This window comes from Hipposideros armiger, unplaced genomic scaffold (assembly GCF_001890085.2).
Source record: "Hipposideros armiger isolate ML-2016 unplaced genomic scaffold, ASM189008v1 scaffold_706, whole genome shotgun sequence".
Lineage (NCBI taxonomy): Eukaryota > Metazoa > Chordata > Mammalia > Chiroptera > Hipposideridae > Hipposideros > Hipposideros armiger.
Window position 1 is genome coordinate 458432 of NW_017732056.1, and position 17342 is coordinate 475773.

General features: G+C 44.7%; 1 protein-coding gene across 1 annotated transcript in view; it reads right to left on the minus strand.

Moving 5' to 3' along the window:
• Window positions 1-932: 932 nt before the first annotated feature.
• Window positions 933-17342, minus strand: part of ANO2 (anoctamin 2) — a 318461-nt gene continuing 302051 nt past the window's right edge. Inside the window, exons 23-27 of the mRNA XM_019627082.1 lie at window positions 17318-17341; window positions 16929-16981; window positions 14828-15009; window positions 3901-4006; window positions 933-1851 (exon numbers count right to left, since the gene is read on the minus strand). Of these exons, the coding sequence (XP_019482627.1) occupies window positions 1579-1851; window positions 3901-4006; window positions 14828-15009; window positions 16929-16981; window positions 17318-17341 (638 nt within the window). The 3' untranslated portion in view covers window positions 933-1578. The remainder of the gene's footprint in view (window positions 1852-3900; window positions 4007-14827; window positions 15010-16928; window positions 16982-17317; window position 17342) is intronic.

A 17342-nucleotide genomic window follows, 5' to 3' on the forward strand; every position in this document is an offset into this window, starting at 1 on the left:
GCTCGAATGGCAAGTGTGAACATTAAGGTGTGATGTAATTGAAATTTATTGCAGGATTACTTGTGCATGAGTGGCCTGGGACATGACTGCCTGCTGCTCTTACTAAGAGCTATATCTCTGCCCTGGTATCCCCTTAAAAGAAGGGACCACTTTCTAGAGCAAAAGTTGGTGTCAGTGCAATCTTGCAGGTGTCCAGGAGGAAACAAGAAACCTTGGGGAGGAACAATGACCAGCCCAAGCACCCACAGATCCTCGCATCACTGCATATGTTGAAATATCAGAACAGCAACTCTCTGGAGCATGGGCTTCCTTGCAGCTTCCATGTAGGCACTGAGTTAAGACTCTAGTCAGGCTGACCTGCAAGGAACTGGGTCCAGATCCAGGGGAAAGGGGCTGTGCAACTGGTTTCTGGGCAGCAGGTAGGGTTGAGGTGTGTGAAGGGCAATGATGAATGATGTTTGGTCCTTGCTTTTAATTATATTTGAAAATGTTCTCACCACAGAGCTCTGGGAAGCTACTATCAACTGATGATGCTAGCATTGCAATATGTAAGCTCTTAACCATCTTGGGTTCGAAATGAATTTGTATATAAAATGGTCAGTCCCTCACCTCCTGTATCCTCAAAATTCCTGTCTCTCTCATCCTATTTTTTGTTTCTCCACAGCATTTATTACTATCTAAAATACTATGCATTTATTAGCTTATTGTCTGTCTCTCCCTGGAACATAAGCTCCATGAGGCAGAGATTTTGTCTCATGTATCTCTAGTCTGAGAACAATGCCTGGCACATCGTAGGTGCTCAACAAATATTGGTTGGGGGTATGGTGTATGGAAAAAAGAGACAGAGAGAAAACCAAAGACAAGGAGAAGTGACTTTATAAACAATGTTTCAATTTATTTCATTATTTTAAATCTGAATCTGCATAAAATGATGGTTGGTTGCATTTAGTTCAAAGCATCCCCGTGACATGAACTGAAGACGAGCCCAGGTTTGAACTTTTGCTACTCACCATCAAGTCCAGTGGCCACAGCAATCAGCCCTGTAACTTAATTTGCATCCACTGATGCAAATGACAGCCCCAGATGCAAGTGACTCAGAGGATTTTCTTGGGGTGGGTGGTGATGGGAAAGGGGTCGGTAATCACTTATGATGGTGAATGCCAGAACAGGGCCCTGACTGCGCTTCTGTCACAGCCTATGGCCATCTGAAATGAGAGGGCGCCTGAAGAAACATAGGGAAAGCCAACGGTGCCTGGGAATTCTGGGATACAGAGACTCAATTCTTTCACTCAGTTTTGATCGACTCAAAACAGGTACCAATCTCCCAGTAGGATACAGCTCAAAAGAGGACCTAAAACAAACGTAAGCGTGAAGTTTCTGAGAAGAGCACATCCTTCCTGGACTCATTCTCTCATTTGGTTTCTCTCATTTCTCTCTCTCTTTACACACACACCCTTTTCAACATCCCTCAGCCCAGATTCGGGCAGAGGACAGACACCACACTGTGCAGATGCACAGACACCCTTGTGTGTGGTCTCCCACTGCTACAGAGCCCACTTGGTGGTGGGGTTCACTTGCTCACACATCGGTGTGCTGAGACCCAGAGGACCCTACGCTGCCTGGCTGGCTCTCGCCCGAGAGTGCCGAGCTGGCCGCCCGGCTCCTCCTGCTGTGATGCCCCCCTCCCAGGCTCCTGGGGGCCGACTCATCCATCAGCTTGAGCTTCTCATGCTCCTCTTTCAGGAAGAAGTCCACCAACAAGCTCTTTTCTTTCTTGATCTGGTCACTGATGTCTGTGGGGATATCGGGGATCATCCAGTCCACAAGGACACTCAGGAACATCACAAGGTTCTGCCAAAAGCAAGAGAGAAGGGTTGAGAGGAGGGGCTTGGCCCGGGAATGCTGGCGCGCGCCTGTCCAACCTTGCCTGTCAGAGTGACAGTCTCCGCAGAGGGGCTGGAGCAGGGTGCAAAGGTGAAGAGCACAGACCCAGGCGCAGATGCCCCTGTGTTATTCTGGCTCTGCTACTTTCCAGCAGGTGATCTTAGCCGATAAGCATAACTGCCTTTTGGTGTCCCCATGTCCTATGTAGAGAGTGGAACAGTAACAGTTTCTACCTCCTGGAGTTGTGTGAGGATTGAATGAGTTAATACCTCGTGCACAGTGGAACTCAATAAGTGTTGGCCATTGCTTCTCCCCCTCCTCCAGCACATCTCATGTGTCCTGCTCTGGCTTCCTGGCCTAGACGCCTCCAGGTACCCTGTTCCAGAGCTTCCTGGGAAGTGGCCACGAGGCCCAGTGGCCTCTCCAGGGCTTTACCTGGGCTGGTTGCTTCTCTCTTCCTTGCACCTGACCCTCTGTCCTCCCTATCAGAGGTGGGCCTTTAGTCTCTGCACTGAGCTCTGGCCTTAGCTGACCCCACCCGCTACTCACATTCACCAGTCCTGCTCTTCATGCCACGCCTGCCACTCTGGTCACACTGGCCTGTCTGTGCCTCCAGCTCTCCTTGACCAGTTCTAACCTTTTCTTTGCACTTGTAATTGGGTCCCTTCTGTCTCCTGAGCCACATCCCTTCTCTTGTAAATACAGGTAGGATAAGACTGCGTTTTCCTGGGAGCATTTTCTGTTAAAGTGGGTGAATACGTTACAACAGCGCCAGCACATAATGTTTGCTACTTTGATAATCTGGTTCCCATCCATTTTCCCAAGCCTTCTTCACCTATACCCTCCCCAAAACTCCTTCAATTCTGGTATTCTTCTCTGCCTGACAATTATGTGGTCATGTGTCTTCTCCCCGCTGAAATACAGAGGACAGTGATGGAGACCAGAACAAGATAACAGAACACTGCTGTCTTCCATGCTCTAAACCTATTTGCAGCTCCACCTTGAACCCTGTGTGTTCCTAGGAGCCCAGGGGAAGACTTTGGGAACCAACTGCTGCTTCTAGAGGCTCCTGGCTGCCCTAGGGAATCTAGAGCTGCTTCAAGTCATACGCTCTTCTTTTAAACCAACTCCTTACCGTGTGAGTGAATGTTACAGGTGACATATGGTAAAGTGCGGAGACTTCTGCAGGTGGGGCAGCAGGGGGACGTCTGAGCAATTTTTCAAATATATCGCCCCATCTCTCCAGAGGAAGAATGGCTGTCTTCTTTAAGTGAAAGACTAGCCGGTGGGCTTCTCCACTTCCTAGGCTGGGGTCAGGGGCAGGATATTTTAGAGCCCTCCAGAGATCTGCCTTCAGGGAATACAAACGCCTGAGGGAGTCTACAAGAAAAGGATCTGGGCCTGTGCTCCAGCCCTGCTTGAAGACCGGCAGGACCCCAAGTGGGAACTGGGGCCTCGCACTCAGAGAATCTCAGCGGTGCAACTGGAGCTGCCGCTGTTGTCGGAGATAGGAATCACGGGGCTCAGGTTTGCTATTCATCCAGGGATGGCGGATGGCTCTGGCGGCCCTCCTCACCAGATGTCTCAGGGGCTAAAACAACACTAACAAAGGAGGGAGCCAGCCGAGAGGGCTAGAAGAAAGGCTCAGGTGGGGCTGTTTGTCTGCATTCGAGCTGAGACTCTGGTTTCCACTGCTCTTTCCACGTCCCTTTGTTGTCTGAGGTTTAAATGGGAATCTATGTCCACCCTGCAACTTACTCCACATATGTTTTGTAACCTTACTCTGTGTTTTAGTCTCTTTCTGCAAATCTATCAATTAATGGAAGCCCTCTCAAGAAGGCTTCCTGCCTCACCCAGGGACGGGAGCAAGCACTCGCTCTGCCTGCCACATGCAAAGACCCCTTGTGTCACACAGTGCCATGAAAACCTATAGATGAGGGGCAGGCAAAGAGACATGGCTGTCGGGACTCTTGCAGCTTGAATTCTAACTGGCTCCTCCTTATCCAAAGAACTCACCTGGAAGATTATGACAAAAGCCAGGCGGGCAGACAGAACAGACCAGTACTGTTTGGAAAACTCATATGGGTTCGGGGCCCATGGCGGCTCTCGGTAATCCTTAAACCTGCCCAAAGAGAAATGTGGTGTTAAGATTGGGGAGAGATGGAGGGGAGAGGGGTACTTCTCTGAGGGAAACCTCAGGGATCCAAGTGGCAGGCCAGTGCTTGGCTCTCAGACTTGGGAACCAGGGGGGCAGAGGGGAGGAACTCAACCAGCAAGTGTCCATGGAATCAAATGACCAAAGTCCAACAGAAGCCAGTGTCAGTTTAGAAATGTCTTTTTCCTATTCTTTCTCCAACATTCCCAAAAGCTTCCTTTTGGGGTCTGGATTCTCCCTCCAGCGGAGTCCAGGAATCATGAGAGGACCCCAGGACAGTGAATCCATCTTAGCTCCCACTAGCTGTGGGCTCTAGAGGAGAGGGGGAGACCCACAGACCCTCATAGAGTTCTCTGCAGCCCGTGAGCTCAGTGAAGATACAGGGGCCAACAGACAATCCCGGGCTTCATCTCCAGGTGTTTGCTTTGGGACTGAGGCCATGAGAGGGGCCGGCTTCATTTGATAGCTGCATTCTTATACCCAAAGGAAAGCTGGCTGCAACCAAGTTGATGACTGAATGAATTTAGGGCGGGAGAGGGCCAGTGGTAATAGTCACAGTTGATCAGTGTCATCCTCTTTTACTAACCATCTTTATAATTTGTCTAGGTGGCTTAAGAAACAAAATGTCAGTGTCTGACGTGAGCTCATCCCCCGTTCTCAGATTCATGGAGAGGTCCCGGGCTTTTCCTCGCTGTCGCCTTTTCACCCCCATCTTAGGGATGACTCATGTGAAAAATGGCTCATTTTCTCAGACTCACTTTTTTCTAAGCCTGGAAAAATTACAAAAGCTGGTACCAGAAGAATTATAACCCTTCATGAAACTGTTTCCTCATAGGATTCAACAAAGCTTTGATGCTCAGTGAAAGCACAGTGAGCCCTGGGCTAGAGGAAGACGTGGGGTGGCATCAGGACACCATGTGGGGTGCACGGCTGCCAAGGAAGGCAGGGTGGGGGCTCTGTCCGAGGAGGCGCCAGGAAGGGAAATGAATATATATTGAACAGGCTGTATGTGTCAGTCTCTGAGCAAGAAACTTTGCGTTGGTTTTCTCATTTTATCTTCACAATAGCATCCACAGGCAGACACTGATATCCCCTTATAATACAGGAGGAAACTGAGGCTCAGAGAAGTTCAAGTACTTGGCCAAGGTCTCATGGTCAGCAAGAGGTGGGGTCAAGGTGAGAATCCAAGTCTGGCTGAACTCAGGCTTTTCTTCTCTTCTCACAGAGCACCTTACCGCCAGCTGCGATTTGGGGTGGGGGGTTCAGTGGGTGCTCTCTGTAGCTTCCCTTGCCCTGAATGCACAGCAGCTCTGAAGTATTCATGTCAAAGTGGAGTGGCTCCCAATTGTCCCAGGAGATATGAGGGAAGAGGAAAAATAAAACCTGAAAAGAGACGCACATGGAAAGATAGAAAAAGGCCTAGCGATAGAGTAAGCAACAGAAAGAGACAAACTGAGAGGCGGACACTAAGCATTCGACTAGGTCTGGGCACGAAGCCAGGAGCGGCTCCCTCTCCGCGCAACGCCCCCTCTTCCAACAGCTGATCACAGCTGTTGCAGGCTTGGTTTGACACTGGGATGAAACGCAAAGCTAACTGCAGTCCAGCAAAACACCACGGCATCCATCACATCCATCCGTGGCTGAGGACAGAAACACGGCCAGCTCCAATTATGCCTGCTAATGGGAGAGGGGGAGAGCGTGGCTAAAGGAATGAGGACATGTTGGGGTGGGAAAAATCTCAGCTCCCCTACCCTCTTGCTGCCCCCAAAAGACCCTATGGTAGAAGGGAATTGATCCTACTCTTCTCAAAACCTCCAAGGAGGGGTGTCACACACACCGCACTCTTACCACAGGGAGATCCTTCCCCAGGTCTAGCCCCATCTCTCCTGCTGTAACCAAAGTCCATTTCTCTGGTTCTCTAGCTCCATCTATGAAGGAACAGATGTTCACTGACCTCGGTATGAGAGCCATTGTTCACCCTGCTTTTTTCCAGTCTGAAAAAGAATCCATAAATAATTGAATTCTAGTGTCCCACCTCTACTACTAACTCACACAGCTTTTGAAAGTGTCACTTTGCCCTCCCTGAGTGTCCAAAACTGTTTTGAATCTAACAGGCACACCCATTTAATCAAGGACCTGAGGAAAGACTGACACAGAGATATGTCCAGAAAACTCTGTTTGAAAATACCCCTATACCTATAGGCTAAGAGTGCTCTGTTAGAAACTGCAGGGCAAGCTATCCACGGAAAAGAATAATACACTATTTAATAAATTATGCATCTGTTCACACTTCTCTTTCCAAAGTTAAATTTTTAAAAACTATGACCTACAGTAGTAAGAAATACATTTTAAATTACTGTACATGTAAATATGTCCCTGAAATAAAAACTACACAAAACATACTTATCCTTGCTGTGTGCAAATGCACTGATATTTTTCTATTCTATTCTATATCTATGCTATGCTATGCTATGCTATTCTATTCTTTAAAATGCTGATCATGACCTACTAAAGTGATTTCATAACCCACTAATGAGTCATACTTTGAAAAACATTGATTCCAGTAAGCCTCTGCGACCAGGTAAATTATTGGTTGTTTACATTCCAATATCAATTCAGATTTCATAATTTTAAAAAATTTTATTCTTCTTAGTCAAGCTTATCAAATGTTTGACTGAGTAACTAGAAGACACTAATTAAACAAAGAGATAATTAGCTGTAAGACTAGAAATGTCCACAAAAGACAAAGTGGCTGCAGGACTTAATCGTGTCCCCCATGGTGACAGTTGTGTCTTTTGCTTCTAAGCTCAAGGAAATATTGGCACAATATTGGCAAAGCGTAGGCTTTGCAGTCAGGTAATCTGATGCCACTTCCATCACTTCAGTTCTGTGCTCTCTAGCAAGTGACCTAATGTTCTGATGGCCAAGGCCATCGTCTATAAAATGAGCCTCAACTTTCTCCATCTCAGAGTTGTAGTGAAGATACAATGTCAGGGAAGGGCACTTAGCACGCCACTGATCTATCAGATATACTCCCAGGGAGCAGGAGCTATTCTTTCTTCTTTGACTGAAGGTAACTGATGAAATATACTTTTTATATTAAAAGAGGACAGGTACCCTTGCTCCCAGTTCCCCCTGGCTTTCTAGAGGGATTTCTGAGCACTCAAGCACAGCCACTCTAAGTTTCCCGTGATGCTGATATGAATCAAAAAGAGGAAGTCAATGCCACAACTGAAAGGGGCTTCTCTCAGGATCTCTGCCCAGGTAAATGTAGGCAAGCCTCAGGCTGGTGAGAAGTAACTTCTGCTCCATTCCCATCAGCTCTAATGCTTTCTCAAACCAGACCCTTTCCCCTGGTAGAGGGAGCTTGGAAGATCACAGCCCCACCGGGCAGCCAAGCACTGGGTGACCCCCATATCTGGTCACTTCCTGCATCTGCTGGCTGGGATTCAAACTCTGAGATATCATTTTAGAAACTGTTCCCAGATTTCACTGTCACCCACCCAGTCCTTTAATTTTGTTGAGCCTTCATATTAATTTTGGAAGTTCCCTTTAGCCTTCTAATAAGGTAAGTAGTTCAATAATGAAACAACTAGAGTATTTAAAAAGCAAGTGTGCATTTGGAGTGGCTATGTCACTTACTAACTGTAAGACCCTGAGGAAGTTATTTCACGTCTCTGGACCTCAGCATTCTAATCCATAAAGTGAAGCTAACAAAATGTGGATCTCGGTGCTGAGGGCACAGGCGATGCACACTTGAGCTCTCTCACTCCAACCATGAATAACTGGATACATACGTGTGTGTGTGTACACTGAACATTAAAGGGAGACACAATGAGAGTTCAACAAGACAACACATGTGAATGTGATTTCTGGAGACTTCCCCAGAAAATGGACACAATGGTTTCTTCTGGGAGAGGACGACTAGGGTGGGGCTGAGAAGAGAGTCTTTGCCTTTCATATACATATAAATATATATTTTCAATATATTTGTAATATGTATAATAGAATTAATTCTAATACATTAATGCTTAATATAAATAACATTAATTATATATTATAAATTGCATGTATATAATTTTCATATATTTAAATTATATAATTTATATATTATATATACTGTATATATAATATATACATACATACAGAATTTTATATATATAGACACAAACACACAGGATTAGGGGGCTGAAAAGAGTGCCTTTATACACACACACACACACACACACACACACACACACGCATACAGAATTATGTTTATAATAAAGTTCATAATTTCAAAAGAAGAATGTAATTAATAGCAATATTCAGTTGACCCAAATACATTTTCATACTAAGATTCGGGAGCAAAATCATAGTGTTATCTAAGACAGACTTGCATGCAATAAGTGAAACTGGTATAAAAATCAACATATTTGTAAGCTTTAAGGTTTTGAGCTTTAAGACTACATTAATATTTCATCTAGATTGCTCTAACACTATGAAAAATTACATTGTGTTCAATTTATACATTACCTAAAGAAATAAGGTTTCCATTAACTCAAAATATTTTACATTATTGTAAAACAAACCCATGAAACAATACCTTAAAGTTTCTACAAGTTCATTTTATGTTAATGCACAGATAAATGTCTAGAAAGATCCACACAAATAGTATATTAGCCTGGCAGGGGTGAGGGTGGAGGTGGGACAGAGTCCCACAGGCTGCCTGTGATAGTTAGAATTGTTATAGGAATGGATTAGTATTCTATGTGTGTATTTAACTAATTTTTTTTAAGCAGAAAATAATCTTTGGAGATTATTTATTCTAAATCCTCATTTTTACAGGTAGGAAAACTGGGATGCAGAGAGGGGAAAGAGACTTGGTTCAGATGTCCCCCTCCCTTCTTCATTTGCAGGGGTGACCAGTGACAGTGACATCTGCCACAAGTCATCACAATACTAAATCACTGTGGGCAGGAAGGGTGCTGAAATAACAAACCAAGGAGTTGGTCATCAACAGTAATTTTTTTAAATGAGGTTTTAATTACATTGTGAATTAGTTAGCAAATGAATTTCTCAACTCCAAACAGTGATACGTTAAAAAAAAAAGTTTTTTAAATAGTCCCAGAGGAAATTAGTGATATACTAATGCTAAACACGATTACATACAGTAATTCCATACAATCTGAACTACTTAAATCTGCTTTCTGAACTGGCCTTTAACAAGGGAAAACAGCACAAGCAATTAGGAACTAATAAGAACCCTGTCAGTCCAGCAGTTGACAAAGATCAGGAAAGGCAACACCCAGAAAACCTGACTCTAACTCTGGTATCAGCAACAAGCAGATGAGAGGCAGCCATGGCTGGGAGGGAACTCACCTCTTCAAAGACTTGGGATATAAAAGAACTTAAGTCCTGCAGAAAAACCCAGCAGGAGCCACCCAAGGGTGCTGTTTCTGCAGGCTCAGCACCTCCAAGTAGACCCATTGGGTTGACCATGCCCAGGTCGGCTCCTTGAGCTCTGGGACCCAGGTCCCTGGCCAGGCCCTGCTCTACTGATATCTCTGCTTCCTTCCAGCTGAGCCGGGAATCCAAGCCATCCTCCATCCTCCAGGATGCTGTGGTCCTTCGACCTAGTCCAATGGCTACTTATCATGCCTACAGAACGATGTCACAGGACTGTTTATGGAGCGGCCCTGCCAGAGTGGTTAGATGGCTGAGGCCAACGTTGCTCCAAAAATCCTGGGAATGTATCTCAAATGGGCAGCCGGAGACTTGTCCTAACTTTTATTGCTATTTTTAAGATACCTCTTCTCTGGCTAGGCTGGGTTGGAGCCGGAGACCTCAGTTTTATTTGACCACATTTATCTCCAGGGGTCACTGAAAGCTAAGAATAAGAAGGGTCACCGAGTTCCCAACACTATTTGCCAGAAAATCAGGGCAAACTTCATTTCCCACCACGGATGCAGTTTTAAATGCTGGCATTGGGACCAGCTATAGAATTGTCTCTGTTTCTCACAATCTTTCTCATCACAGTGCCTTCCCTATTCCCTCTCTCTCCCTCTCCCTCTCTCACTTCCTCTCTCCCTCAGTTCTATTTCTTAGCCACTGACAAGTCCTAGCTTACAAAGACATCAGTAGGTTATGTCTCCAATTCCTAAACCTCCAGGGCATTTCATGACCCAGACAAGCTCACACCGCATGCATTGAGTAGGACCCATCTGAGGCAGAGATATCCATCAACACTTCTCATCCATCTAGGAAAGGCAGTCTGCAAAGTACACCTATTCGATAGGTTCTATCTAGATGTTACGCTGATCCTGTTCTCTAGACATCTACTTACACTTCAGAGAAGGGGATCTCTTCATTTTAAATGTAGCCCACTAGTCTTCACACTGCGGTCAGAGAAAACACCAAGGAAAAGTTTGAGCTCATCATCACTGCTCCCTTAAACCCTCTCAGTGGCTCTGTGCTGCCCTAAGAGGGAGTCCACATGCTTCCAAATGACCACCATGCCCTTCTTGGTTTGGCATTTGTGCTTTCTTCCAGCCTCATCTCTTACAGCTGAGCCCTCTCACTCCAGCCCCAACCACTGAGCATGAACCAGCCCCTCCACCTGAAATACACTGCTCTACCTGGACCCCCTTCTCCAGTGGACATCCCCTTACCATCCACCACACTCTGCCCACCCCACTCAGCACCCAGGCTGGATTGGTCATGTGACTGAGGAGTCTCTCTGGCCACTCTTGTGCTGTTCGTTCTTCAGGTTTCACCTCTGCTGAAGCTTCTCCTGAACACTTAAGTCCGAATGAGGCCCATGGCCTCCGTCCTCGGGGCTCTCAGAGCTCCCTGCAGTGACCCTACTGCAAATGAGTAAAGCTATATTTTAATTGATTATTTACTTACTTAACTCCTCTATTTAGATTCCTTGAGGGAGGCACTGTGTCTTGTTCCTTGTTATACAACCAATGCCAAGCACAGGAAGTTCTCACAAATAGTTGCATAATAAACCTATAATCCTCAGTGGTACTGAAGAAGGAAAAAATGATCAGATGCTCCAAAAATCATTTTGGTTTGATTCTGGAATGATCTATTTTCTGTGAATAAATTTTCTTGGCAGAAATACAGAATTTACTTTGTACACAGGTACACATGGGCCACAGATAAGCCATGATCCCATCTACTTGCATGGAAACAAGGGAGAGAAGAATTACTGGGGCTTTACAATTGGCTGGAAAAATCCAGTGACTCTGAAGGCAGATACAAAAATCTTGATCTGATCCATGTGTACTAATAATATCTGGTGTCCTGGGCATTTGTTGTTTTGGCTGGGTGGTACCCATTCATTTTGACTTTTCACTAGGAAATTGCCTCCTACTTGGCGATCACATGCTTCAGTTGGAGATGATTTCACTCCCACCCCAATGGTCCTAAAGGGCATAAAGAGAGCATCATATTCCTCTGCTTACAGTGATTGGTTCTGGGTAGGGCGTGGATATTAATCCTAGTCAAAGCTGCAATGAGACTTCTGCTGAGGTCACTGGGAAAGGGGTATGGGCTTTTTTCTCACTGGACTTGGACCCGGTATGATACTGGCCTGTAGTTGCTGGCAGTCATATAGAGCTTAGAACTAAACCACATCAACTGGAATGGAGTTGGGAGATAGAGAAAGATTTGGTTGGAGCAGACTTGATTGAATCCACCATTGCCTAAAATTAGGCCCATCCTCGACATTCAAAATGGGGGGGTCACTGAAGTTCCTTTGTGTTGAAGTCTGTTTAAGCCACTGATATATCTGGAAAGCATATTCATATGTGTTACTGGAAGAGCTGATGGTCAGGGGCAGGGTCAGAGAACCTCAGTGCTCTGGGAAGACATGTGCTTCTAGAAACAGATAGTGTTTGCCTTACCTCCCCACACAATAAGTCACACTGGTGTCCCCCACTGCACATGGGGTTGGGAGCTTGTGTTTTTAGATAAATGTGAGTTTTACTTCAGGATCTGTCATTAGAAACATCTATAATCTTGGAGAACCCTTCAACTTCCTAAACTTCAGTTTCTTTTTATGTAGAATGAAGAGTTTCAACAAGATGATTCCTATGGTACCTTCCACTCATAAAAATGATTGTATAATTCTCACTTGCCAATGCCAGCTTGTTTAATGTAAACCTGTTGACTAATTTCATAGACCCTGCTGGAGCAGATCTAGATGCTACCGGAAAAGGCCTCAAGCTGGTACAGACCCTCTGTGCAGTGGATCTGCAGACCAAAATCCAGCACCATGGACAGACAGTCTGGCACACCAGACATATGGAGGAGTGGCCCCTGGGCTGTGTATAACCTAGGAGCAAATTGGCCTGCATACTACTTTAATCTAAGAGTAAGAATCTTTATAGCCCCAGATGTGGAAATTTCTGAAACATCTAGGTTGATATAAATTGATAACTATGAATAAATTTACTGACCTATTCTTTGACCTGGTCTCTGTTTTTGAGTCTTTTCTTGGTTGTTTAGAGTTGAACCCTAAAGTTATTGCTCCTGGAACCAAAATACCCTTCTATTTAAATCACAAATTGGTAAGGTTGTTTAACTCAGACATCTAGATTGGGAAGACCAACTAGTTTTCTCTCTTTTGCGGTCTCAGATTGTGAATCTGAACTTAAACAGCCATCTCACAAATAGCTGACCTTGAACACCAGGGTGTCCCAGGTGGGAAAGTATGACAGACATGCCCAGGGTCGTCAGCGCTGCAAACACAACTGAAACATGGCTTCTTCAATAGAGTCATCAACAGCTTTCACATCAGACGCTATTGGAAAAGGCCCAAGCAAGCCCTACATTTTCCTAGCAATACATTTTCCTAGGTTTTGGTTTTTGTGGTGGCTATTGTTCTATTTTTTTAATTTATAAGGTGTGATCTTTGACTAAGTTCTTTATGGGGACTATCATTTAGCTAGGGTAAAAAAGTGTTAAATAATTTATTCCCCTCTGCTCTTCTTCTCTCTGTTTGCCCTTGTTAGGTAAATAGTGGAGAGTTTTCTGTTTCTTGGCTTCAGGGATCCCTGTGCTGATGGTTTTCAATCATGATTCTAATCTGGACCTTTCTGGAATTCTGCCTTAAAGTGTCTAGGAGTTAGGTGAAATTTTTCTCTTAGATTTCCTACCATTATTTTAAATGCAACATGATTGAAATCAAATTCATGATATGTACCATAAAATTAGATTTTCTTAGCATCTTCCCCATCTCTGTCAGTAGACTCACAATTTCCTAGTCTGCTGACTTCAGTCCAAACTTTGAAGATATCCTAAACTGAGACTCTCTCTTATGTGTCTTGTCACCAACTTTGCAATAAGTTATATGAAATAGCTCATCTCCTTTCCTTTTCCATTGCCCTGGTCTGTGGCCACCGTGGTTCGTGTCTGAATGATACAGCAGCTCAGCTGCCCTCCCTGAGTTTCCCCAATTTTAGTTCATCTTCTCTCTGAGGCTAGACAAATTTCCCTAAGCCTACCCTTTATCCTATCATTCCTTGGCACTAAAAATGTCAGTATCTTCCTATTACGTCACATTAAACTTCTTGTAAGATTTCAAAATTTCCCATTTTCTACTTTATCCTATCTATTCAAATTCAACAATGTTTCTGGCTTATATTAATTATCCTAGGAGTTTCTACATATATTATATTTCTTGTATTATTCCCTATTATTATCTTCTAAGCACTCTCTTTGCTAACAACATCACCTGCACCCTAAGTGTTCATCTAACACCCAGATTCATCCCCACACCTATGACTTCATCCATGATGATTCCCCATCTAGGATACTCTGTCTTTCTGTTCTAGGACTCCCTGTGGCCTCTCCAGGAAACCTACCTCTCTATTCTAGCCAACACTGATCTCCCTCTCCTCTGAATATTCATAATGTTTATGGTCCATACTAGATGAGATCACCAAATAACCTGCTATTTCCTGTCTGTTCTGTTTGTTTTCTTCCCAACCAGACCATAAGCTCCTTGGTGGTGAAGATAAGGTTATATGCGGTCTGACAATTAAGTTTGTGAACTAATTGCAACAATGCGGCTAACCTTTTATGATCTCAGAGAGATTATTCATTATGAATTTGTACCAACTGGACAAAAAGTTAACCAAATTTACTACTTGGAAGTGCTAAAAAGGCTGCGTGAAAAAGTTAGATGACCTGAACGTTTTGCCAACAATTCATGGCTCTTGCATCATGACCGCGTACCAGCTCACACGGCACTCTCTGTGAGGGAGTTTTTAGCCAGTAAACGAATAACTGTATTGGAACACCCTCCCTACTCACCTGATCTGGCTCCCAATGACTTCTTTCTTCACCCAAAGATAAAGGAAATATTGAAAGGAAGACAATTTGATGCCATTCAGGACATCAAGGGTAATATGATGACAGCTCTGATGGCCAGTCCAGAAAAAGAGTTCCAAAATTGCTTTGAAGGATGAACTAGGCACTGGCATCTTTGCATAGCTTCCCAAGGGGAGTACTTCGAAGGTGGCCATAGTGATATTCAGCAATAAAATATGCAGCCCTTTTCCAGAATAAGTTCGCGAGCTTAATTATCTGGCCTCGTATACTTCTTTGTCTGCTCCACAGTGTCCAGCAAAAGGCACTCAATAAATACTTACTGAGTCATGAAAACTGATTTATAGCAATTAGGTTTGAGTAGGGGTCAGAGGGAAAGGAGATCAATCTAAGTCTAGGTCATCTAGATAATTACTTGGGTCAACCACTCCAGGTCCTCTGCTGCTCTATCCCTCATGATTACTTTACCTGCAGAGCTGAACCTCCTGGTCAAACTGCGAGTTCTCGGGTTGTGTTCCTTCCTTCAGCTGGCTGACGTTGAAAAAGGAGAGGGTATGGTTGACAAAGCCATGCAGAGTCCCGTTGTGACTATAGGCGTACTGGTACACAAGGCGGGGGATAAAGTCGGAGGTGACAGCAATGACAAAAGCCTGAGAAACAGAACCACAAGCACTTGAGGAGAGGTCAGGATGGATGTTGTCCAGGTGGCACAAGGTCCATCTGGCTGAGAGACGGTCCCCCCTTGGTCTCCCTATCCAGAGGCGCTACTCTGATTGATACAGAAGTTCTTATCTCTGAGCTCATGTAGCTGACTTACCTGGCTTTTCAACCTTTGATATGTGTAAGTAAATCCACAAGACAGTCGCTGTCAAGAGAGGAAATTACAACCACTATAGCAAAGGAAGCTAAGCCATTTTGGACCATTTGGTGCTGGAGGGAATAAATCAGCTCTGAGATATCTAAATTGACACTGGTGTTGGCCAAGCTAAAGCAGAGTGGAAGACTGTCTGAGGAAATTACCAGTAGTGATGAGAGTGCCACTGAGGCACAATGGGCAGGGACACTGAATGACCATGTACATCTGCCCCTGAGTGACACCAGAAAGCCAGGAATACTAAAGATATGGCCCCACAATTCCCACAATTTGACTATTATCTCTCGGCACTTTTTGGCACATAATATAATAGAAGTGGTTCTTTCGTTTTACTTTAAAAAAAGTGAGACATAGCGGGGAAATGAGTGGGTCCTGCTGGATGGAACCACACATGCCCAACATAGCGTCTGGCATAGCTAAGCACTCCATAAATGTCTACAGAGCAAACCAAGTGACAAATGAATGATTGCATGTTTGAATGTGGAGGTACTTTCTGCAAAGAATATCTTAAATCTTTTTGGCAAGTGTTTATACTGTATTCCATACCAACAATTAAAGCCCTTTTAAAAAATGTAGTTTAGGCACTATTTTCTAAATGTATATATGAGTGTGGATGGCCATAACCATATTTGAAAATGAGTAGCATAATAATCATAGCTACAACTACTGAGCACTAGCTATATGTCCTTTCATCATCTCATCTAATTTCCAGAATGATTCTATATGATGGATGCTCTTATTCGCTCCCATTTTTACAGATAAGTGAAGAAGTCTTAGAGAGAGAGGCCAGGGAAGTACAACTTCTGAAAGAGCTTGGAGCTCAAGGCCTCTTTCTAGTAGACACAACTCCAAAGTAGCTATTGATCTGTTTTCCAAATTGTACCTTATTTCTCAGCCTCAGAATGTGTGCTTCCTACATCAAATATTCAAATCGCAAAGAGCTGATCCTGTCTGCCTCCCCTCACACCTCTCCAGCCATTTTGTATATTAACAGGGAACCATGTTACAGCCCAAATCAATGTTTCTCTCCCAAGGGAAAACAGGCTGTGGCTTTCTGGGTGTGCACTGAGCTGGCTGATATTTTCTTGGGCGATGGAAGAGGAGGCCTTGCCTGGCCACCATCCATACAGAATGCAGGAGCAAAAGGAGCTGTTGGCTTGGGCTCAGCAGGATTTCCTCTGCAATGTGGACATGTCTGGCAAGGCAGTTAAGGAGATCACAACAGGTAGGACCCCTCTTCTTCCAAGTCCTATCTTCACCTACGCAGTGCCAGAGTCCATGGGGATAATTAAGACTTCACATTGACAACTTGGAGGAACCGTAATTAGGAATTGCAGCCTGGGCAATGCTCCAAGTATTGTTTAGCTCAGGAGTAGAAAAGAAAGGAGATGGCCAGATACACGGAATTCTTTCCTCATTAATCTTGGCTCTGAGGGAAGATCTGATCTGGATTCTTAAGTGGAAGGTATGCATTTTGGTGGGCAATTACCTTTCTTTCTTTTGGTGAAATTAACAGTTAAGTGGCACAGCGCTGGTGAAAGCATGAAGAGTTAGAAGGCTTCTATGCACGATTAACCAGGGGGTTGTATTAAATAAAAGCCCAAGTGGAAAAGGCTGGTTTCCTGCTCTGAAGACCTCAGCTCCTCTGGAAAGTCCTTCCCACACAGCTAGCATGCCATGGATAGAAGCACTTACATTGCTGATAACAGAGAACTTGCCGATTCCAGAGAGAATGTCAAACCAAATCCCTGCAAGACAGAAAGGAGGGCATCTGGCTCACTCCCGCCCTTGGCCCAGTGATGATAACCCTGTGGCTTAGGGTGATACTCTGCAGGCACGTTACCCGGGGAGGTTTGCCAGGCCCTCTAGGAGTGGGCTTGTCTGAAGAGGCTTAGGTGACTCCCCGTCTGGGAACCAGTGGGACAAGTGGGGGTGCGTAATGTGGCCTCTGAAGGCCTCCCAGCACCTAAAGATCTGAGGGTGAGAAGCTCAAAGGGATGAAGCATCAAGAGCTTCCCCCAGCCCTCTCCATCCTGGACATAGTGTGAAGGTGGCCCGCCACAGCGTATAAGCAGGGGACATACCTATATCTTTGGTTCTCACAGCATC